This window comes from Dermacentor andersoni, chromosome 8 (genome assembly GCF_023375885.2).
Source record: "Dermacentor andersoni chromosome 8, qqDerAnde1_hic_scaffold, whole genome shotgun sequence".
In the NCBI taxonomy this organism is placed as follows: Eukaryota; Metazoa; Arthropoda; class Arachnida; order Ixodida; family Ixodidae; genus Dermacentor; species Dermacentor andersoni.
Genome location: NC_092821.1, coordinates 122,734,208 through 122,757,495, shown reverse-complemented (window position 1 = coordinate 122,757,495; position 23,288 = coordinate 122,734,208). Strand labels below are relative to the sequence as shown.

At 47.5% G+C, this 23,288-nt stretch overlaps 2 protein-coding genes across 2 annotated transcripts in view; one reads left to right on the top strand and one right to left on the bottom strand.

Moving 5' to 3' along the window:
* Positions 1-12,089, top strand: part of LOC126529027 (VPS35 endosomal protein-sorting factor-like) — a 32,318-nt gene extending 20,229 nt beyond the window's left edge. The window contains exons 13-21 of the mRNA XM_050176631.3: positions 1,376-1,492; positions 3,395-3,448; positions 4,052-4,528; positions 5,601-5,678; positions 6,153-6,267; positions 6,549-6,881; positions 9,606-9,724; positions 10,904-11,050; positions 11,634-12,089. Coding sequence (XP_050032588.1) covers positions 1,376-1,492; positions 3,395-3,448; positions 4,052-4,528; positions 5,601-5,678; positions 6,153-6,267; positions 6,549-6,881; positions 9,606-9,724; positions 10,904-11,050; positions 11,634-11,735 — 1,542 coding nt within the window. The 3' untranslated portion in view covers positions 11,736-12,089. The remainder of the gene's footprint in view (positions 1-1,375; positions 1,493-3,394; positions 3,449-4,051; positions 4,529-5,600; positions 5,679-6,152; positions 6,268-6,548; positions 6,882-9,605; positions 9,725-10,903; positions 11,051-11,633) is intronic.
* A 2,946-nt stretch (positions 12,090-15,035) lies between these two features.
* LOC126529031 (uncharacterized) overlaps positions 15,036-23,288 on the bottom strand; it is a 28,136-nt gene continuing 19,883 nt past the window's right edge. Inside the window, exons 10-15 of the mRNA XM_050176636.3 lie at positions 23,029-23,109; positions 21,054-21,356; positions 18,301-18,376; positions 17,182-17,326; positions 15,680-15,753; positions 15,036-15,222 (exon numbers count right to left, since the gene is read on the bottom strand). Coding sequence (XP_050032593.2) covers positions 15,069-15,222; positions 15,680-15,753; positions 17,182-17,326; positions 18,301-18,376; positions 21,054-21,356; positions 23,029-23,109 — 833 coding nt within the window. The 3' untranslated portion in view covers positions 15,036-15,068. The remainder of the gene's footprint in view (positions 15,223-15,679; positions 15,754-17,181; positions 17,327-18,300; positions 18,377-21,053; positions 21,357-23,028; positions 23,110-23,288) is intronic.

The window sequence follows — 23,288 nt, the reverse complement described above, 5'->3', positions numbered from 1 at the left end:
GCATTCTTGGACATTGGCTTTTGTGCTAGGCTCTTTATTGTGAATGTGTAATAATCCCAGTCTCGGGGTCATGCACAAGTGGGTTGGGGCGAATTCACACTGGTGATTAACAAAGGTTGTGTGACCGACCATGACTGGCGACCTTGGAGTGACTTGTGGTGACCCATATTTGCATTGATGCTGCACCAAAATGTTTTGCGATTGATGCTGTTCACTATCACCACCATCACCAAGCAAAATAAGCATCCGCATATACATACGTCCTGCTCTTGCATCGTTGATTGGTTGAGAGGGTTTGCGACTGCAGTTGCGTGACTGAAAAATTGAGCAGTGAGGGACTGACCCATAACAGCCTCTTTTCAACCAAAGCAACTGCTTGGGACCGGTCACATTGCATCCAACATGCTCCTGCGACCTCCGTGAATCGCTTGTGTGAATGACCTTTAAAGGCCAACTGTAACGAAATGTTGGACTGTGTAAAAAGCCTAGCTTAAGTTAAATAGTGTAGATATAGAAGAGCCTCCATGCAAAATTTTATGTTTTAGATATAGGTGGATGTGTTACGGATGTGTTAGGGATGTGTTGAATGTGCTACGGAAAGCTAGCAAAAATATACACTTTTGATTCCGAAACTGAACAAAACACTGCCATTACCACTTGATGGAAGTGACGCATGACCAAGCGCATTGAGAACCAGCATGGCTGCTTAGGATGATCTACGAGGTTAATGGGCAAGTTATACTCCAGCGTTTTCTGCTCGCCGAACTACACCGACCAAAGCTGGCTACACAGCGGCAGCGATGGCGCGAAAATTGTACCCTACAACCAGCTGCAATTGCACCGGCTGCACATTTTGCCACAGAAATTGTCGCACATACGCAGAGAGCCACACCTCCGGGCATGCGCTTTCGCTGGGCCACTCTTTCCAGCTCCGCGCAAGGAATGCCGAGTTGCCTGGCTGATGTCGCCTGGCGCAGCCAAATGAAAAATAAGGAAAGAGCTATCCACGCGTCAGTGACCTTAGAGCCTGCCTGACAGTGCCAGTTATGCCAGCTGCGTTGTATCGCTGGAGTATAGAAGTCAGTTGTTCACCACTGTGATGTCGCCGAGTCTGATGTGCGCATGTATTACGTTCGAGTATAACTTGCCCTTAAACAGCACCCACAGCTGCTCGTGGAGCGCCGACCGCTACGACTTGCGTCGTCCGCCTAGGTGCTACTTAAAGGTTGCCGATAAGAAAACGAGATTTTTACCAGCCCTGCAGCTTTGCCAAGATTGTTTGAATAGTATGTACTGTTGATTTGTGACTAATGCAGCCAATGTGGAATTTCGTCCCATCTGGCCTTTTAACTGTGCCTTCCTTTCATGTTGCCAGCATGTGCTGCTGCGCACGCTGGGGCTGTGCCTGGTGTTGGCCGACCCACCCGAGGACCAGCGCGTACAAGTGCTCAACCAGGCATGGAAGGCCATTGCCAAGCTGCGCAGTCCTGCCGTGAGTCCTGTCGCAGGCACTGGCCTGTGTGACAATGCCCGTTATCATTCCCTTACTGACACAAAACCAACCGTCCTTGCATGGTTTTTGTCAGAAGTTTTGAAGCCATTATGTGCGTGACTGAACCTACTGCTGCCAGGCCTGTGCCGAGGTTTTTCTGCAGCTTTCGCCGGCATCATTGCCTGCCATCATCACTTGATTATTGATGTGGACCAACTAAAGTGTATTGGCCCTGTCAAAAAATTGGAAGCCACTGTTGTAGGGTCTGTACTGACAGGTATACGGAGATTTCCTCCCTCCAAAGATAGCAAAGTTCAGATTAGTCGGCTACCTAGACATACAGATAGGCTGATCGTACGAAGTTGAACGATGCAATCAATCACGATACATAGTTGAAGTATTCGGAGTATTTACATGTGCTGCCACTGCTAGCGGGAGCACAAGAACCCATGGCAGCACTCTGCGGAGTGCTGCTATTAGCGCCTTCTGAAGTATTGGCCGACGACTCAACATAGCAGACGACTTGCCGGGGTTTTCAGCAATCGCTTTGATTGCGCCTGCTCCGCAAGACTTCATGAGGCGCCGGTGGTGGGGCACTCCACAGAGCGATGCCACGGGCTTCCATGTTCCCGCTAGATGTGACTGCAACTGTACATCGCTTCACGAAAACTGCAGTTACTCACAAATTGTGGACTATCACTGTCAAACATGGCACTCAAGAGAACGGCACACACAAAGTGTGCACGCTGTCTGCGTTGTATTTGTCACTGAAGCCAACGCGCCTAGACAATAGGCGCCCTACCCCTGATGAGGAAGTTGTGAGGCTGCTGAGTAGGGACAACTGAGAAAATGTAGGCTTCTTCCCTCGTGAAGCACACTCTACGATGCTAAGGCACGGTTTGGAAGGGGTCAGTGGTAGTGTAGGGGTTTCCGAGCCGTTGTCCAGATGAACCCTTTTAGGATGGTCAGTGGACACGTTGTCTTCCTGTCTGTTAATCAAATTGGTGAAGTGCTTCGGTGTGTGGCTTAGGACCTTGAACTGGCCGTCATAGGGCAGTTGTAGCGCAGGACAAGCTGCATTGTGGTGTAAGAAGACGCATGTGCAGTCACTAAGGTGCGGGCTGACAGACGTGTTCCGACAAGTTGAGTGAAGAGTGTGTTCAATGGGGCTGATTGGTTTATCTTTAGAATCTTTGTTTTTATTGAGCGAAGAGCTGGCGGAACGATGGCGTCCATCATTGCTCAAAGCCAACTTGTGTAGTCGGTGGTGCCAGAGGATGCAAGTGATGACTTCATGCCTAAGAATACATTGGGTATGCCAAAGTTTTGCACTGAAAACAAGTTCTGCTATCAAAAATAGATGCCTGCTACAGGATGGATGTTATGTATGTACTAAGCTTCAGAGTGCTAGCTGTGTTACTGGAACACTGCCTTGAGTCCAGCAGTCAACCTTGTAACCACTCGCAGAGTAGCTTTGAAACTGAACACAGATTACCTACATTTCATTGTAAAATGCCTCACCGATTTTTAATTTTTCAATAGGACGTCACATTTAAATATGGCTCGTTCTGAGCATGATTTAGTTTGCATGAATCATCAGCAAAGGTGGCACCACAAATGTTCTCATCGGCTTATATTGTAGCAAATTCTATGCTGTGATCTTGGAGGCATTGCCGCACCCCTTTAAGTTGTCTGTATGGGCCAACCGGGAAGCAAAGTTCACACTTTGTTTCCTGATGGGCATGAAAGGCAAGAAAAGGTCACTCATGGCACAGTAATTGAGAAACTGATAGTAACCTAGAAGTGTTGATTGGAACTGCAGTGAGGTGGCATGGCTCCTTGAACTTGCAGCCATCTGTGCTATTGCTGCTGTGTGTTGACAATAGGGGTGTTTCGTTGCAGGACTATCTGAGCTGCGTCGAGGTGTGGATCGAGTTCCCCTGCAAGCACTTCACGGTGAGAGCGCACAGTCTTTTTAAATTCTGTTTTGTTGGTTACTTGGCGCTCTTGCTGGTCATTCGGCTTGGAAAAGCTTGGGTGCCTCTTGGCACTTTTACGCAAAGTCGAATCGGTGGAGTAGATTGGAATACAGTCGAATCTCAATGTAATAAACTTTGGTATAATAAAATCATCAATGTAATGCAGCACTTAACTTTTCGTAACTTCATGTTTAGCTCAGCATAATGAAGTGTGTATATCTGCGAGTTCAATGTTCTGAAATCTCACCACTGCCTGACTGGGCGCCTTGTGGTGACAAGGTGCCTTGTAATTGTCTAGGTCTTCTTATTTGTCCTTCGTATTCTCTGGCACTGTTTGCAGTCAGTCACAAGTATGACGGACAGAAACAGCTGCAGTTAAACCTTGATACAACGAATTTCAACATAACGAAATCCTTGCCATAACGAAGTGTGACTAGCATCGGATGCGTTGACATTTATGGGCGACATGTCTGGTCCTGGCCATGCGAAAGTGACTGGATCGCCGTAAGTGAACGACTGAGAATACTGTCCCTATACTTGTGAGCTCCCTCTGACAGTCAACACCCTGCCGTGCGCACAGGTGCGTGAGGTGGATATCCTGCTGGGTGCCCTGGTGCGTCACCTGATGCCCGACCGAGCGTACGAGCAGCACCCTCAGCAGCTGGCGCGCATTGTCGAGCGGCTGCTGCAGCACGTCACAGACTTCGGCCGGCTCTGCGCCATGGAGCACTTCCTGCCCCTGTTGGACCTGCTGCCTCGCGAGGGAGACGCCCGGGTCCGGGGCTGCAAGGCCGTCATGGCCGCCTTCCTAGCCCAGCAGCGAGAGCCCACCCGCGACCCCCTGGTCCTGCACGCGCTGATGCATGTCGGGCAGGCCCTGCATGCCTCGCTGAACGCACTCGCCCTGGAGGACGAGCGTCGTCACATCGGACAGCTGTTGTGCGGCTTCCTGCAGCGGGTCGGCTTTGGGCGCGACTTCGAGCAGCAGCTGGCCTTTTATGTAGACGCCCGGGCCGCGTTCAGTGCGCTCGACCCCGTGCTCGTGCAGCTGGTGCAGGTGCTTGTTTTTCTCAGCTTGGAGAAATTCAACTTGAGTGGACTGCCTTCTGCGAAATGGCATCGACCAAAAATCTTACGACACTGTCACATTGTAATGGTGCTGAAGAAATCAGGATACTGAAAAAAAGTGTGTGAGTTAAAAGTCTAACTCTTCATCGGGCTCAAACTTGTGCCCCAGAAGGCAAGCAACACTCTCCTTGCAGTGATACTAGTAGTGAGCATGATCATTTGCGCCTGATTTGCAAGTCAAATCTGTCCTCTGTCTATATGCGTATCATCATACATTCCTGAGTAATTGCCGGTACTTGTGTACACTCAAGTATGTGCAACACCATTTTTGTCACATCTGCAGTCTGATTAGGCTCGCTTCTTTCATTTGTAGGATACAACCTTTTCATAAGCTAGCTTTCCAGCAAGGCAGTCGGCCCAACCAGTGGCACCATTGTCGTTTTTCCCATACGGTGCATGCAAGCACGGTTTGCTTGTGTTATGACATGGATAATGTAGGCAGGGCTCTTGCGATGAAATCATGCACAAGAGACAACCAGCTAGCGCTCTGCCTCCATTTGTATGATGGCCAGTGTACGGGTACACTACAGTATGCATGCTTGTGTTGGGTGTTCTTTGCCACGGTGTTAGACTAAGGTCTCACGATTACTGATTTTTTTCCAAACGGTACCCTACGGAGAAAATGCTGCAGTGTTTGTGTCTTCCATGTGTATAGACGTGTCTACCTCTGACCTTGTACAGAAAGGTCTGCATGCATGTGACAGAACTTTGTGTCCCACCACCTTCTTCATGCACCCGTCACGGTAGCTTAGTGGCGATGGTGTTACGGCGCTAAGCTTGGGGTCGTGGGTTCAGTCCCGGACTTGGCAGCCGCATTTCGATGGGGGCAAAATGTAAAAAACGTTTGCGTACTTAAGATTTAGGTGCACATTACAAAATCCCGGGTAGTCAAAATTATACTGGAGTTCCCCCCACTATGGTGCGCCTCTTCATCGGATTGTGGCTTTGTCACTGAGAACCCCAGTGTTGGAATATTGAATTGAAAGACTTGAATTGCGCAGGACGTTAACCTGCTGGCCATGCGTACTCGTCAGGTGGTCAAGGGCCACCACACCCGCAAGACAGCTGCCTTTGTTCGGGTATGATGCTCTTTCTTGGTCCTCTTTTGCTTTTTGCATGCATGCTTGCTAACAACTTGAATGATAAGGCATGGCGTATTGCGGCAGGGAGGAGACGAAAGTACGGTTGGAAACAGTCGGAGAATATTTGTGTGTTACAATAAAGTATGGTCAAGCTTGGCCATAATCGACTGGTTCGTGTGGTAAGAACAGTTCGATGCAGCAAGTAAATAATATATTTGAACAAAGGTATCGTGAACTTAGGTGATGTGTTCATTACACGTGGGCTTGTTATTTACAACTGGCAAACAAGCACGCACAGAATATGTCGCTTAATAAATAAGAGCTGGTCACATGTGGTAAGTGCCACGTGCAGTAAACGCCACATGTGAGTGGTATATCTTCAGGAAAATGAGTCGGTAAGCCGTGCCTGCCCTTGTGGGTGGGTTTAGTCTCGCTGACCGCATTTGCCTTCACTGCCGTGCACACTTGCAGGCGTGTGCAGCCTATTGCTTCATCACGATCCCGTCCCTGAGCAGTGTACAGTCACGGCTGGAGCTCTACCTTCTCTCGGGACAGACAGCATATCTCAACCAATGCCTCTCGCAAGGTGACCACCAATTAATTTTTAATGAGCAAACTTGAAAAACTTTTTCTGAGGAAGAGGGGGCAAGAAGGGCCAACTTGACTATTATCAAACCTGCAGCTTTGGTGAGATCGCTGCAGTAGTGTGTGCTACTCCTTTATGGACCAATTTTACGCCAAAGTCAAATTTTGTTGCAGTTGGCTTTTAACACGAGATAAAGTATGGGTAATGTTGAAGATCGCTGGGAGATGCCTTCGTCCTGCAGTGGATACGAAAGTCTGACGATGACACGAATGACTTTGTAGGTGATGCCTTCTTGCAAGCAGCCATCGAGCTCCTTCCAGAGCTGCCGCCCTTTGTGGAGCCCGAAGGGGGTGGCACGGTGGCACAGCGAACGAGCACCGAGCCCTTCCTGGTGTCTTATGCAAGCAGCCTGCTGTCGACGCTGCTGATTGTGCCGGACCATCCGGACCACGAGCCGGTGCGGCTGCTGCGGGGCCTGCTCCAGGTGCTGCACGAGCGGCCGGCCTCCACGTGGACCAGCTCGGGGGGCGACGGCCGGGCCCGCATCTTTCTCAACGCGCTCAACCTGCTCGTGGCACTAGGGCAGGAGCACTACCTCTACCACTTGGACAAAGGTGTGTCGCGGTTCATGCAGTGCGCTTTGTTTCTTACTACATGATGCCACTGCTACATAATTAAGCGAGCTACCCACCAAATGCTGCACAAGTAACATTGCCAAGTAAGCATAGCTGTTCCATCTAAATTGACACCTCGTTTGCATTCAGATTTCTCGCAGAATGCATTTCGCATTGAGAAAGAGGGACAGGCATATTTATTCTCTAGAGGCCCGAATACAGTCACGGGACATAATCACGTGAAAGGTTGTCTTCTTTTTAAATTTATATACAGTGAAATCTCGATAACTTGAAATCTCTTCATTCAAATTGACAGATAATTTCAACTGTTCTATTGGTCCCGGAACTTCCCGCACACGCGCAAATTACAATTCTAAAAACTGTGCGATGGTTATTTGAAACAATATTTCGCACTCCCATGGACCGCTTTTCGGACAACCCCGAGCCAAAGACGAAGGTTCAATGCGTTGCCTGGTATTGTAATGTCATGTGTCGTAAAAATGACGAGAAAAGAAAGATGCGTGGGAAGCCGAGACTGAACCGGAACAAGCAGAGTGATGTGCGCCCTCCTTTCCCATCCGCCTTAAAAAGAGCAGAAAGGAGACCTTAGTGTGTGCATGATTATGTTACCGCACATACGATCACGTCATCTCCAACATAGGGCACGCGGAAGGACAAGCACGGTGCACATCAAGCTACCATCCTTCTCGGCTCGCCATCATACGTTTTCCCTCACGCCCACAGCAAATATCGCACTTGGAATTATACGGAACTTGGGCTTCCTCCGGCATATGTTGTCGCGCACTGGTGGAGGAAAGATAAGACTTTCAATGTGAGCCCAGCGACAGCTTTGGTTTTGTGCGCTGCAAGCCGCATTTGATCGAATGCTAAATTTAAAGGGACTCTCTTTAGTTCAACCTTTATTTTATTTTATTCTAACGAATTTCCATTCCCCTTGTAATTTGAATTAACAAGATTCTCCTGTGCCGTGGTTAGATGCCAAAAGCTGCATCTCTGTGAATGTGCAAGAAGTAACCATTTTGTCATGTTTGGTATGATTAAAAAACAGCATTTCATTGCCTAAACACAGAGATGAAGATGGAACTAGTATGCATAGTGCATTGCCATGTTGCTGCTGCATCCTGGATTTTCATGCAATCTCAAGGAATTCAAAACACACTTCAAGGTCTAGACCACAGAGGTCTAGATCAAAGAAATGTCAAATTTCTCGAAAGTGGATATGAGCAAACCACTTTCGTACAGTTCCCCATGCTCCAGACTTCATATCTGGGTTGAATATTTTGAGTAATAACGTCTGAGTTAATTTAAAAAAAGAAAGACCGACGGCAATGTGCAATTTGTTGTACAAGAAGTTTTAGGAGCGTCTTGAATACTTATAAGTTATGTTGTCCACTCTTGACTGGCCTCATCCATGGACAGAGGGGTGGGTTAGTTGGGTTCATAGCGATCAGGGCAATGCATTCAGATAATCTCTTGGTGTCTTGCCTGGTCGAAAAAGGGTGTCTTGCCTGGTTGATAAAGACCAGTGTCGTGTCCAGGACAATCTTGGCCTCATCCGGCAGATGCTTGGGGGGACACCACTGTTCAAAACTGTCTGTTAGAAGTCTCAAAGGCAGGGTCTCGGGGAGCTTATGCTTGGCGGCCGCACAATCAATCCTGCAGAAGATGACAGGCACTTACTGAGGTTCGTGTTTTGTATGCGGGGCAGTTGTTTGTTGCAGCGATTCCGAGTGTCTTGTGCTGGAAATGCAGAAAGTTTGTTTGACATCAAGTTTGGATGAAGTGCTTGCCTGTTTTATCGAGGGCAAATTGCAAGTAGTATCATCCGTGATGGTAGCAAAAAAAAAAAAAAAGCAGATATTTTTGTTAATGAAGCAGCTGTGCCGTCGACTGTAGCAAAGCTTTGCACGTGCGTCAGTTCTGCATGGCCTTAAATGCTGGCATCCTGCTGTTGCTACTGTGTGCTGTGACGCAGTCTTGGAGGCCACGTTTTCTTCAAATTATGTTCGTCACCAATGCGTTGTGCAGGAGCGAAAATGCACAATGAAAAGCCAACATTATTCTGTCGCATTGAGCCTGTAACATTGAAATCATGGTCAGTCAAAAGTAAACTCTAAAACACCCATTGGGTATCTGCCTTAAGGGCCAGCGTTAAGCAATCGTGGGCACCAGAAATGATTGGTGGACTAATAGTGTGTGCTAGCTTGTCTTCTTACCGTTTGTGGATTACTGACTTACCGGAGCCTTAGACAGGAAATGATGATGTTGATGATCTTTATTGGCATCCCTTTCGAAACGGAGTGATGACAAATAGTCCCCTAGCCTGCTTGAGCTCATCAGGTATTAGTAGCAAAGCTGGAAGAGACACCTTGTGATGATTTGTCTAACTACAACGTGTTTGAAAATTATTTGTGTTGCTTGAGTGTTCTTGTCGAAGGAAAATCATAATAGTAGGACTGCATGCTAACGATTATGTCGCTTTGTTGATTATGATGATTTACACTAGCAGTTGAGTAGAATGTGGTAGGTCATTGCAGCATTAGCTTTTCTTGTTCTCTGGTAAATTATGCCAGTGTCACTGCCAGTGTTGTGCCTGCCGTTCGCCTCTTTGGTAAACCGCAAACAGTGAGAAGTTTGCAAGGCAAGCTAAAACTATCTGATGCTTTGGTGCGTCTTGAACACCCCGTGCACTTGAGCTTACAGTGGACTCCAACGATGCACTGTATGGTGGTGACCCAAAGTTCCGGGCACAGTTGGAGCAGCTATGCACCAGCGTGCTAGACCAGCTGCTCGCACACCTGCGTGCCCTCGGGGAATCCGGGGTGAGTGCCACAGATTTTCTTAGGTCAGTTTTCGATAACTTTCAATGTGTCTTGCAAATTGCGTTGTTTGTTAGGTTCAGAACCCACGCATGGTGTTTGCATTGAAGAAAGAATGCACCCACTGGTGCTCCGAGCTGCAGTACCCAGTATGCAGGCATCGTGGCGATCAGTTTGCAGTGTGCCTGACTCTGTCACATTGAGTCGTTGAGCAAGTTGAAAACATGGCACGCTTCGCCTGTAGGTATCATGAAGAATGGCATGTGAAGCTACTGCATTAAGGGAATCCTTTGCTAGTTTCAAAGGATAATTCGAGGATTGACTGAATAGGTAAATCTTACCATGGTCGAAGTGTAGGTGCTCCTGTCCTGGCAACACCATGATGATGTTAGTCCTTGCCACTTTCCCCAGTGTGCTTAGGATTAAGGTAATCTTCAGCTGGATGCCAAAGCCAGCTGGATTGCTGTATTTGCCAGCAGCTTATTTGAAAGAGCTAGTGGTACAGTTCGATGCCATGGGTGTCTTGTCAGCCCTGCTTCTGCAACATTGTTTTACCTTCTCCTAATCTCGTTATCATTGCCTCCTTGCCCATTCTTCACAAATGTTCATTTCAGAATTTTGAATTTGAATTTATTAAACTTAAATTTCTTTTCTTTTGCAAGAATGCACATCATTGGAGCTATAGCCATAGGCTAGTTTACAGGCCTGAGGTTCTCACTATTTGCATGTAAGCAAACCAGAACTCATACAAAATTCAGTATAGTAGCAGCAAACAGATTACCTAACACAAAACTAGCTTACATAACCGTGATTGTAATATAACATAATGCAATAACCAGGTATGATCTTGTCATACATGGAAACACTGATGGTAAGTACTATAACAAAATAATGATAATAAGCAGTACCGGTGTGAGTCAGATTGCACAAAAGTCAACTGTGGGCCGCATGTTTGATCGATTGCTTTTAGTGACATCACTTTCAGGCAACGCTGATTGGCTCAACCATCAGATAGGATGCCCATTGCTCCAGTGAGCACCATATGCAACTTCTTGCAAAAGTAAAAGTATCTCCTTAAGTGATCAATCAAGGGTACGACCCTGTGATAGGTGTAGTAGTTGCTGCATCTTGTCTTCCTTACGCGTACAATTTGGAATAGTTTGGACTTTCTTGCTGTTGCAGCATGTGGAGCGGCAAGCCCGATTGGCCCTGGAGCTTCTGCAGAGGATAGTGATTGGGGCGAACTTGGAGCGGCGCCCTCTCTTCTCCCTGGCGGTCAGTCTGTGGAGCCTGGCCCACCGAAATGCTGCCCTGGATCACCGCGCCTCGGTCAGTGCTAGCTTCCCATCAGGAGTGAAAGATTTGCTTTGCTTGCGCTAGTTTTTCACTAACGCAAGCATGACGTGCGTGCGTAACGTGCGTGACGCATGTTAGTGGGTGCGTGACGCAAGCACTAACGATAGCGTGACGTCTGCCGTGATGTCCAAGGCAGCTGTGTGCTAAAACATCACCCACTCCCTCCCTGCAAATTTTTGATATCCTCACCTTCCTGACCACCAGAGGGGGTTGACAGAAGACCTATGGGCCCCAGCTGCCAGATGACCTAGCTATGCCACTGCACATCCCCTTTCTTATTTACGATGTGCATCATAATCTACTGTGCAGTCTTGGGTCCTCAAGCCCCGCAGTATAATTTTGTTTATTTAACGTAGTGGGGCCTTTTTTCTAAAATTTTCAGGCTCGGGTAGTCGCTTCCTCATATCAGCCCGAAGCTATCAGCTACAAGCATGTACTATAATGCAAAGCTTTTAGTGTTCATGCAACAAATTAAACTGCCCAGCGAAGAAACTGTGAAAGAAAGCCCACTTTAAGTTTGCCTTTAACGTCCAATCAACACCTTCACTTGTTTCAGGTGCGCTGTCTGGAATTTGTCAAGAAGCGAGCCAGCAGGGCCGGAAACAAAGGTCCTTATGCCGAGCTAGCCACCAAGCTACAGATCCCTTCACCAGTCTGAGGCCCATCTCGTCTGTGTATTCTCCTCCTAGAGCCAGACCTGGTCGCGTTTCCTCCACAAACCTGGCAAGGCCAAAGCTATGCCAGCTGCAGTCTCCTCACCCATCTTGAGCAATGAAGGCTATGCATGCACCGTAGACCTCTCTTATAATACGTTTTGAATACGGAAACGCAGAAATAATTAATACTGACGAAAAATGTACTATACAAATGGGGCATTTGGCAACATTCCCCACTCCAAGCGTCTGAATTGGAACAAGGTTCTTCTGTAGAGATGAACTGGACTGCTGGAGCCACGTCAGTGGCCTTGGGTCGGGAGTTCGAAGAGCTTGGAAAATAAACATTTACAACAGAACTGTTTGATTTCTTGTGTCATGCAAAGTGTGAGCCCTGTAATGCTTTTACAATAAGACAAAAAGGGTTAGTGGGTTGCATCCTTTCAGATTTTTAAGAAATGGTGCAACGCACACAAGTGCACGTAAACAAGGATACTGCTTCTCAGATAACTGAAGCAGCCTTTTGTGCAACTGTAGCCAAACGTTGCAGCTACAGTTGTTTGGTATAAACAATGCAGATGCTAAGCTAGGAACATAGCTAATGCCAGCTACTGCTGGTAAGAGCGACTTCAACGTGCGTTCGTTAAGTCTTCGAGTACTGATGTCGCTAGCAAACTGCAGTGGATAGCACATGCATCCTCATTACACGTCATTCCTGCTCTGCGCGTTGTCAGGATTGGGGGCTCAATCCCATCACTCGTGATCCGTAGTCAAGACTGGAGTTTGGCATGAATTCGAAGGTAGCTGGCCCATGCTGTCGTCCAACTTATCCACGCTGAGGACGTTGATGAAGGGAAGGACTGTTTCTCATAGAGAACGAGGAATAAGGGTTTATTTACAGTATTTACATGCAGTTCATCAGTCTAGCATGACTGCGAGAGAAAGTACGTCAGTCTAACACGACTGCTTGAGAGATTGTCTCAGTCTAACATGACCGCTTAAGAAAGTGTGTCGAGTATCTGCACAACAGCGGCTTATAAGCACTCAGTCTCCCCCTTGATTCCAAGGGGACGGAAAAACGTTCGTCCAGTCATTGTAAACAGGCCGCCTCTCCCCGGGACGGGTTACTCACACACACGCACACACACACACACACAGGTTCAATGGTCCGGAGCTGACGTCGGAGGGGCTTCGTAGAACTCGGAGCTGTCCCGGGTAGCGTGCCCGGGTAGCACATTGTCTTGCGTCTTGGTCGGCGCGTGGGAAGGAGCCTAAGACAACGTTCCCATGGCAAATCCCCCACCCGTAGCAGATCAGGTCCACGTTGGGGAGTTTGGCAACAATAGTTGGCCCGCCGAACTCATTCCGTCACAGCGGCGACGAGGCTAGAGCGTAACGGTGGCGGTTTCAGCACAAAGCCTGCTTCGTCAAATGCATCCTAGCTGAAGCGACGGAGAGTGGAGGATGTGCGTATTGTTCCCGACACAAAGTCTACTTAGTCACGCCGTGGCTAGAGGTTGGCGGCGGCATTCCAAGATGAGGTTGCCACCGCTGCCGTAAATGGCTGGCAAACTTGCACTGCAGCTGGCCATTCTTAACAGCGTCTTAGATTGGCAGTATAAGCTCACTCACTCACCATCATCTTTCTGAATTTACCCACAGTCACACTTGCGTCTACTCACACTTGTCAGCACCCAATAGTGTTCATACTTGTGTTGACCATCTCTCAACGATACCCACTCACCCACCGGTACTCGCTTGTGTTCATACTCTCACACTCTCGTTTACTCTCAAGAACTGGCATAGTAGACTTTCATTAATTCAACTCTCGACAAATTCAATCTTTTAGTTCATTCGATCCCTACTGAAGCTCCCGGTGTCCATGCATATCATTGGGCCCAAACTTTATTTCCATAAAATTGGCCTTCGGTGGGCAATTCGAACTTGACCAGTCAGCACGCACGTACACGACCAACAGTGACCCCTTTACTGGTAGCATACTTGCCGTGGTAGCGTAGTGGCTTTAGTGTTGCGCTGCTCAAGCCCGAGGGTGTGGGATCAAATCCCGGCCACAGCGGCTGCATTTCGATGGGACCAAAATGCAGAAAGCACCTGTGTACCGTGCATTGGGTGCATGTTTAAGAACCCCAGGCTGTCAGAATTAATCCGGAGACCCGAACTACGGCATGCCTCATAATTGTATCGTGGTTTTAGCACGTAATTCTCCATGACACTGCTGTGGCGAAGCTGAGAAAACTGGTCACCATTGTGTAACATATGTTAGACCCTTGTCCATTTTCCTAGCTAAAAAGTCTGGGGTAGAGTAGACTTCTACTTTATTGAGTTTTAATGTTATCTCTACATTAGTTTCCTACTTTGAACACCCAGAAAGCGTTCGGGCGTTGGACTCAGGTGGGTGCCTTAGAGTCTGTTGTGTGTCCCGACATTTTTTTCTGCGTCTTGTCTAATTCGACCCACTGGACAATTTGATCAATTTTGTCGGTCTCTTCAGGGTCGAATCAGTGAGTCAAGTGTATTTTCTCACAGTTATACCGTCTACTTACTCTCGCCGGCACTTATGTAGTGGTCACCGGCACTCACATTACATCTTGAACCTACTCGCACCAACAGGTAGTCACTCACACTCACTGGTTCTCACTTACACTCACGGGTTCTGACTCACACTCATGGGTCCTCACTCACGTTCACACATCTATTCAGACTCATTGGTGCTTATTCTTGTCCGTACTCGTGTCCACTCTGTGAGGTCCGAAACATGTTCTTGGTACAAAGGAACGACGATGCAGGTAACCTCGCTGTTAAGTGGCGTTAGCAGCGCAACACTCGTGCCATCTCGTGCTATTCTGCAGTTACACCGACCGCCACCGGCACTTAGCTACGCAGCGAAGCCGGATTACAGGAAATGTGCGAGCCATGTGGGGACATGAGAGTAGAGTGTCCCCACAACTCGCACTCATTCATGTTCATACTCACATCTACTCACACCCTTTGTCACTCACTCGCACTGATGCCTTCGAAATGAGTATACTCATGAGTGTGCCGATCTATGGTGCCTGTCCCAATAGCAGTGGAAAGTGCAGCTTGTAATGGCAAGCCAGTGACGAAGGGTGAAAAGAATGGAAGCAACGTGGGTCACACTGCAATATGTTAAAGTGGGGAAGCAATGATGTCATTTTCTTATTCTTTTCCACTGGCTTCTCCCCTGCCATCCACTGTGCACCAAAGGCAGAGTGCAGCAGAGTACTAGCAGCCTTTTTTTCCCAATTGACTCACAGAGCGGCAAATGTTTTTCTAGAATACATATTTATTGTTCTACACTATGATTGATCTTTCATATGCTGCTGCTGCTGCTCCTCTTGCAAGCCATACACGACTAGAAGAGAGTCTGAAGATGGGTCACGACCTAGGAACCGCCGGAAAACCTCGCTTCCGTTGACGCTACCTCCAAGCTCCAAGAAGGTCTCCCGGAACCTGCGCACAGCGGGTGGCAGATCAGTGCTCAGCACGCCATCAAGGCAGGCAAACCGTTTTTTTTTAGCACTGCAGTGATACCAGTAATTTGCACAGTTGGGTTCCAAAATGATGCTGCCCCTGTTATTAGCGAGAAGTCTGAAAGGAACCAAGGGGGTCAATATTTTGTTACTAACAAGCATAATAAACCAAAAAGAAAATGGAACAAAAGAAAGTAGAGGGAAAATTAACTGCATTTTTTAGTTGGAAAGAACAATGAAAAGGGGAAGAAATGACAACATGCCGCCGGTGAGAGCTGTTACTATAAGCAATGCTAAAGTTGCTGCTGGTTCAGCTTCCTTAGTGTCGAACAATGCAGCTTGAGGCAAAGGCCAAGCGTGTGTCTTGCCACTGTTTCAAGATGCACCATTCGATGCTAAAGGTGTGAGACCGTTGTGGCCACACCAAGCAGACTTACCGTTTTCCTACGCTGCTGATGTCGGATGAGGTCTCGGCTTTCTGGAATGCCCCCAGCACATCCGCAGCTATCATCTGCAGCATCAGATTTTCAACACAGGTGTTACTGAGCGGCTTCAACATAAGTGACAAGACGGGCACACAGCAGGGACTGTTCGTAACAACCCAGAGCAATTATGACACAAAGATTCCTTCTACTCAAATCTGTTTCTTTCTTATCCACTGTTCAAGAACGGCCAGTCCTGGTGATAACATTGGCGGAGGGCTACTCAGATCACTGATATAATGCGAAAAGGCAAACTCGATTAAAATTGCTAGATTACCTGGCTCAGGCGACAAAAAAAAGCACACCTGAGCCAGACATTCTGCGACTACCAGAGCAATCAGAGGAGCCATGTGGTCAGAATTCTATCGGGTCTCGGCTGCACAGCCAGCTCAAAGGTGAGCTGGCATTCCGAGCTGGAATTCCATTCCGAGCTGGAATGGTAACCTGTGGATGTGCCATTAAAGAGCCCCTAAACATCCGGAGCTCGAGAACATGTTATAAACCGGCAACTGTGTCTACAGAGAACATGCAGACGCAAACACTTTTTTGAAACAATGCCATAACAATGAAGTCACAGGCATTTGAACGGCTATATGGCCACTGGTTTCCTGCTCACCTTTGCTACGCTCCCCTCCCCACATGCGCCCTCTCCGCCATGTTGGCCAACCAGAATAGTGAACGAAAAGACGAGCTCTTTCATTGTCCATCGTCCTCCACAGGACAACAACTGGAAGCTTCACGGAAGGATCAGCAGAGCACAATGAACGAGCCCCGCTCCCTTCTCGGAACGTGCAGCTGCACTCTTTATGTTGGCGCTCCTGTCGTTTCACCAATCGACAACTTTTGCCTTCGTGATGTCAAGCGTGAGATTCTGCTGGCATCACAATGTGCAACGGAAGGACAAGGAAATTCTGAAGAGAAGCACCAGAATGTTATTTTGTTTTTAATTTCTGGCTTCTCTGCAGTGCATAGAGCTGCAATGTTCGCCAAAGATGAACATCGCGGAATGCACACAACATGCTCTGCTACTGCTAGTCGTATGCATCTGTCTGTAGACCTTTTTGCTCTTTACAAATACAGGCCCTGGACATCTTCCGGTTTTGCACACTGAAATAGCCTGACAAGTTTTGGGGGGCAAAATAAATACAAGGGCGAGCAGCAGGAGTGTGTCAAACTGGAAGCCTACAGATATTACATGCTTTTACCCTGTCCGTAATTACAATATTACAAGTCAAGGTTGTGTAGGTTGTATGAAAAATTATACGTGTTATTCTTCAGGCATAATGCAGCCTTCTTTTACAAGAAAACGCAAAGAGAGACTTTCTGCACATCGAAACAGCTTAAAAACATGCTTTTTGTTACGACACAGTAGACCGATAAGGTGTGTGACCAGAAGTTTCTTGGGACTGCAGGCTCGATGCTGTTACTTTGTGCATGAAACCAAAACAAAAACTAACCTGAGCCCACAGGGGGCAGAACTGGGCGGCTGGAGCTGTGAGGAAACTGTCCATCGAGCAGAGGCGTCCCTGGGCAACCGTATCGTTCGCCACTGGCAAGAACTGCTCCCACAGGCTTTGGCTCAGGTCCCGCCAGAAGTCACGCCTGCGAGTCGCACGAACAAACATTTACATCAGGAGGGGCACTCCTTCAGTCTTCTTCATTCCTGGAGCCAGCAAACGAGCCAGTGCGAACGCATGAGCCAATGGCTTCATCTGAGAAAATGTCGGCCTGGATCTTTGAACACTGCGGTAACTGGCAGCGTGTTACATCAAACTAATGGTGTAGTGGGGAAGAGAGTCAGGAACTGTTGAGAGAAGATGATGAAGGTGACTGCCGAAATTAGGGGAGAAAACGATGACGTCCTCCACGTAGCGCAGGTGTGTCTTCCATTTCCAACCAATGCAAAACACTGTCAGTCATCCTTCCGAATGTTGCTGGGGCACTACAGAGGCCAAAGTGCATAACACTGAATTCGTACAGCCCATTGGGAGTCACAAAGGCAGTTTCGGGCGATCGGATGGCGCCATAGGGACCTGCCAATGATCATTCCTTAAGTCTAGTGATGAAAAGAATTTGGCTCCTTGCAAGCAGTCCGCATTATCGATGCTTGGCAGAGGAGACATATCTTAGTGCGTAACTTTGCTTAATCGGCGGTCAAATTCACCTTATCTGGTGGTAGTGTACACCTTACAGGCAGGAAATTCTAACCACGAGGGTGGACAACATTCATAGTGAAGTAATTTAAGCTCTAATTTTGACTTCGTTGTAGTAAATGTTTATTTATCACCACAAGTAGCTCCTACATATGCACATGTACACTATGAGCTGCCCAAGCAAATCCACTGAACACTGAATTCGTTGCACGATGGAATTAAATACACAACGTGAAATACAGTTAACCTTTTTGCTCTTTGCACTGTCGGCCATTTTGGTACCATCTTTCAGTCACACCGACTATGCTGACGGTTTTTCACATAATGGGGCATATAATGCTTTCGCATTTAAAGAAAATATCCATGATGGAGCTGCATTCTATTGAGTCAATATTGAATCGGACTGCAGTGGACTGCACTCACCGAGAGTGCAGTTCAAGGTCCAACTTGGAGTAGTACAGCTGCCAGCAGAGGTCCCACGCCACCATGTGCCTGTCAGCTGCCAAAGCCAAGGAAGCCATGCGGAGAGCAAAGAGGCACGGAAATCGGAGCATTACGCATTTCGCTGGACAACTTGAGACAAATTCCACTTGTCAACCACTAGCACACTTTCTTGCTCCACAGCTGAATAATTATTTTACCGCGGCCGAATCAGAGTGAGCCCGTCTTTTCCGAGAGTTGCGGCAGACAAACTTGCTCCATAGTGGATATCGCTCCGCCGTCGAGACACAGAGCCAACCGAAAGTCCTAGTATCACCGGTGTCACTTCTGCGGTCTTTGTGCGATGGCTTCCATTGCGACAAAGAGTGAAGCGCTATTTTTTCATCTAGAATACTTGGCGTACTAAAATCTGATAGCTGAAAGCAGTGGGTCTGGCGCGACAGATTTGTGACAGAAGTTTGCCATTGCGTCTGCAATGACCCGTTCACAGGAAACTGCGTTCTCAACACTGACAAGTGTTGTGCTTGTTTCTGACGAAATCAAAAAATGAGAAACTGGGCTGCTGACACTAATTCAAACTTGCACTGTCCTCCACTGATCCCAACATGAGGTTTTCCGGTGGTTTTCTGGTGGTTCTCTGTATTTATTTCTTCTTTAAGCCCTTTTTCATTCACTGTTAGCAGGTCGTGGATGATGTACAGTAGAACCTTACTGATACGTTTTGGGAAGAAAAAAAAACATTATAAGAGAACATACTAACCGGGAAAACTTGCAATCCAAATTCACAAAAGAACTTGGTGTACTTGACTGTAGCTGACATCCACATAATGCGAAGCATTTTGCGAATTGTTACAGCATGAAGTGCTGACATGCACCGAGCTGGTCCCGAACGTCTCGAGACGTTCTTGGACTCGAATGTCCTGGGACGCACATTGTCGTTTTTGCGGCTTCCGCAAGATTATGTTAGCGCTCCTCGAATTCAGCCTGGGTCAGCAGCATCTTCGGGGGGGACAATCTGGCTGGAAGTTTTTACTTGCCGACTCAGTGAGAATCATTGCGTCACGACACACCGACGCGCGTCGAGCTGGTGGGGTTCGAGCACTCTGAGATGTGTTGTTTTCCTCTTGCATAGTGTTTTGAGGTGGCGACTAGAAATCGAAATGAAATCAAGAGGGTGGTTGACTCCGGAACACAATGCCACCAGAGTGAAGCGCGACACTCACTTAGCGTCGCCTGTAGCAGGGAATGGCAGTGCATTTGGGCTATTGCCTATTGCAAGCATGCGGTATGTATGCTTCCAACGGCACTGCGTCATGAGCACTGTGAAAGAAATAGGCGAAATAGGCGGTAGGCAGAGATAGCTGTGAATGCAATGTGCGACGACCCACAAGGAGATTAGTTTGGTCCGATAGAGGAAACTGAGCGCGAGCTGGCATTTTGGGGTGGCATGGGCGGACGAGTACTGCGGGGAAGCTGCCATAGTGGGTGCTTACTAGGGGTGTGCGAATATCAAAATTTTCAGATATGAATCGAATACGAACACTGAACATCGAATTTCGAATAATGATATGTACATACATTGATTGGCAAGTTGGTGTATGCTAACGTGTTGAAACATTGCAATTACATTGTCATCGGTAAAAAAAAATTAAGCTGGTAGGCCGTCATACCAAAAGATTGTCCAGTTGGAAGGTTGAGTTATTTCCACTAGTTGTGTGTTCTCACCAACCTGTGCCTTATTATACTGCATCAATTTCCCATAAACCTAGAGGCATTTCACCCTGTACCAGCTGTCACTCATCGCATTTGCTGTCAAGCAATAAGCTCAGGAATGGGGGTGGAACCTGCAAAAAGGAGTGCACCCTCTTTCACGAAACTGTGCCCCTTGCTACCGAGACGCTGGCGTTCCTGCAAATCTTAAAAGTCCAGCATGAAATTATAGCAAAATTCAGCACAAAATCACACACGCTTTTTTAGATCAGATAGAAATATAAATGCTAAGAACCACGTGGGCTCCCGCACAGCCAACAGTATATTCGATTTATTTCGAATATTTGTATCCAAACAATATTCAAAAATATTCAAATAGTTAGTTTTCGAAACAAATACGAACATTAAAAATGTGATATTCGATAATATTAAAAATTTTCCAATATTCGCACACGCCTAGTGCCTACTGCTCCCGATTGTGTGCGACTTATGGCTTTTCTTGTTCACACAGGATCTAGTGTCCAGAAAAGGTATCATACAATCATAGTTAGGCAATGTACACAATGTTGCTGTCGAAAGACTGCGTTTTCCAGGACCATATAAACTGGTAATAAACAAGTGTAACTGTTGTGGGTAATTTTCTGTGTTCTCGATCGTGAACGTTAGCGCCGGGAAATCGTATGCAACGGGATTGTATCAATGAGGTTCTACTGTACAAAGGACCTAAAATGTAATCCTGGCACAAAAATGTTTTATGCACAAAAGAGAAGAAGGAGAGAAAAAGCCTAAACAAATTCCTGCATGACCTGCCGCTTGGTTAAGTGGTCCGGTGAAGTGGTTAAGTGGTCTGTCACAGACAAAAGCTTGGGAACCACTGATCAAAGTGTTCGTATTACGCCACGGCACTGGAGCCAAACCAGGCGATTAGCTTAGCATCCACATTTACAGCACTCTTCCTTCCTCGTGCCTCAGCGCAAAAAACACAATTCCCTAGTGTAGCAGCTGCAGTAGCTCGAGTGCCGCACCTGCCTTCAGAGCATCGTGCATCTCGGTGGACAGAGGCTGGCCGGCAAGGCGCGTGGTGAACTGATGCTGCCCCAGCAGCAACAGGCGCAACACGTTGCTGCACACCTGCACCCGGTCCCACTCGAGGCCCCGGTTGCCCGACAGATGGCTGTGCACCGACCGACTCAGGCATTGCTGCAACACATGGCCCACCTGGCCAACCAAGAGGCCCAGCTCCCCGTACGACAGGCCCGCCACAGGCGGTCCCGGTACACTGAGCACCACGCTGGCCACTGGTAGGCTGCCCAACAGGACGCTGCGCCCTGCAACAGAGATGTCAAGGAAGTGTCACGGGTGTCACTGGCGGGCTGTTCAGCAAGGTGCTGCGCCCTGCAGAGGTGTCAAGGAGGTGTCGGAGGTGTTAGTGGCAGGCTGACCAGAAAGGGTGCTGCGATGCAGAGGCATCAAATGAGTGTGAGAAATGTAAGTGGCAGGCTTACTGTAAGAAAAGTTTGCACCTTTCGGGGCTTATCTTGCCCCCAAACAATAATCGTTGTCTATCTTGCATGCCTTTCCATTCTTTAATGCTGCATGCCCCGTAATTCCAGATTCTGAATGACGTGCATGTTATCAGTGTGACATAGTATTCTAGACAGGAAAGTAAAGAGTGCATACCTTTCAAAAAAGGAGACACAAGCAAGACAGGTCATGATTATTCTTTGGGAACAAGATGTGCCCCAAGGGGTGTAAGCTTTTTCTTTTTTTACATTGCTGCTAACCAGGGCTCTACTATATCCTGCACAGAGGTGTCAAAAGGAATGTCCAGTGCGTCGAAACTGCACTTTACACCTTTTGAGGCATACTTTAAAAAGTTTACTTTTCGGGCTTTATCTTTTCCCACAACAATAATCCTTTAACTTGGTGCATCTTACGTCTTCAATGATGCAGCGCACTTGGTAGTTTCCAGTCAGGAACGGCACTCGCATCTAAGAATGCCGCAGACAGGCAAGTCGAGAGCACACAGTGTTAAATAAAGACAGTGCACACGAGATTGATGATTATTGTTGTAGAACAAGATAAACCTCAAAGTGTGTAGCATATTTAGTGTAGTTTCTTGTTTCATGTTTTACACTCTTTAGGGTACAGTTTTGGTACGCAGCAACATTTCTCCATGATGTGTCTTCCGCTATGGGATTTGACTCTCGTTTCTGTTGCACCTACTCAAGCCTGTGAGTTTTGGCGCGTCGTAGGTGCCAAAATCGGAAGCAGTAGCGCCTATGTGAACATGCAAAATCAAATTTGAACTGCCTGCCACGGTGGCGTTCAGTAAGCAGAGCGTTGTGGCCGTCGCTTTGCTCCACCGTAGCCTTCGCAGTGCGAGGCATTGAAGAAGGAGCGGGAGCACCGCAAAGGGGATGAAAGGCAATCTTTGACTCCACTTTGACTGAATGCACTGAGGTACATTTTGCTGCAATGCATTTCTGAAATAGCCTACTTCAGCTTCAAATGCATTTCTCGACTTCAATAAAAAGTGTTTCAGAACCTCTTCATGTGAGTGGGCGTGATGTTCCTTTCAGGAAAGTATTTCTATCCTTCTCACACGCTTGTGCGCTTATGCATGTTTTCCTGAAATAATAGTAACCAGGTTCATGTTGCTGCCTGCAGTGGTTGCCGTGTATCCTGCCAGGATTCCTTGTCTCTCCACGCAATGACAATGCTGCCTACGTTCAGGAGAAGATTGCAGGCAGGCACAGTTGGCCGAGATTTTTGTGTTAAACCTTCTCTGTCATTACACAACAATCAGGCGGCAAGTGCAAAGATAGGTTTCGTTAAAGAAACTAGTACAATGCCCCTACAAAAACAGTTGACGTGCATAACACAGTAAGCACTGCACTCACGAATGATAACACGGCAGGTGTCGTACCACATGAATGCGAACAAGCACCCACGGTAAGGGCAGCAGAACGCTCGCTGAATGTGCCAAACTCCACTCACCCCTGGCTGGCTCTGTCCAGCTGCCTCTGTGCTTGCCTGCCCTTGCATAAGGATCCAGGAAGAAGCTGCCAGCTACCTCACCTGAAAGAACACAGCCAAGTTAGAAAAATTATTTATGCAGGAACCTACATTGCCTGAAGTGGCAGTACAGTAGGGCGGTGAGATACTGTATATAGGTATACTCGTGTAATGGATGCACTCGCATAATAAATGCACCCCCAACTTTGCTTTTGTGTTTTTGGGGAAAAAAGTGTGTTCAT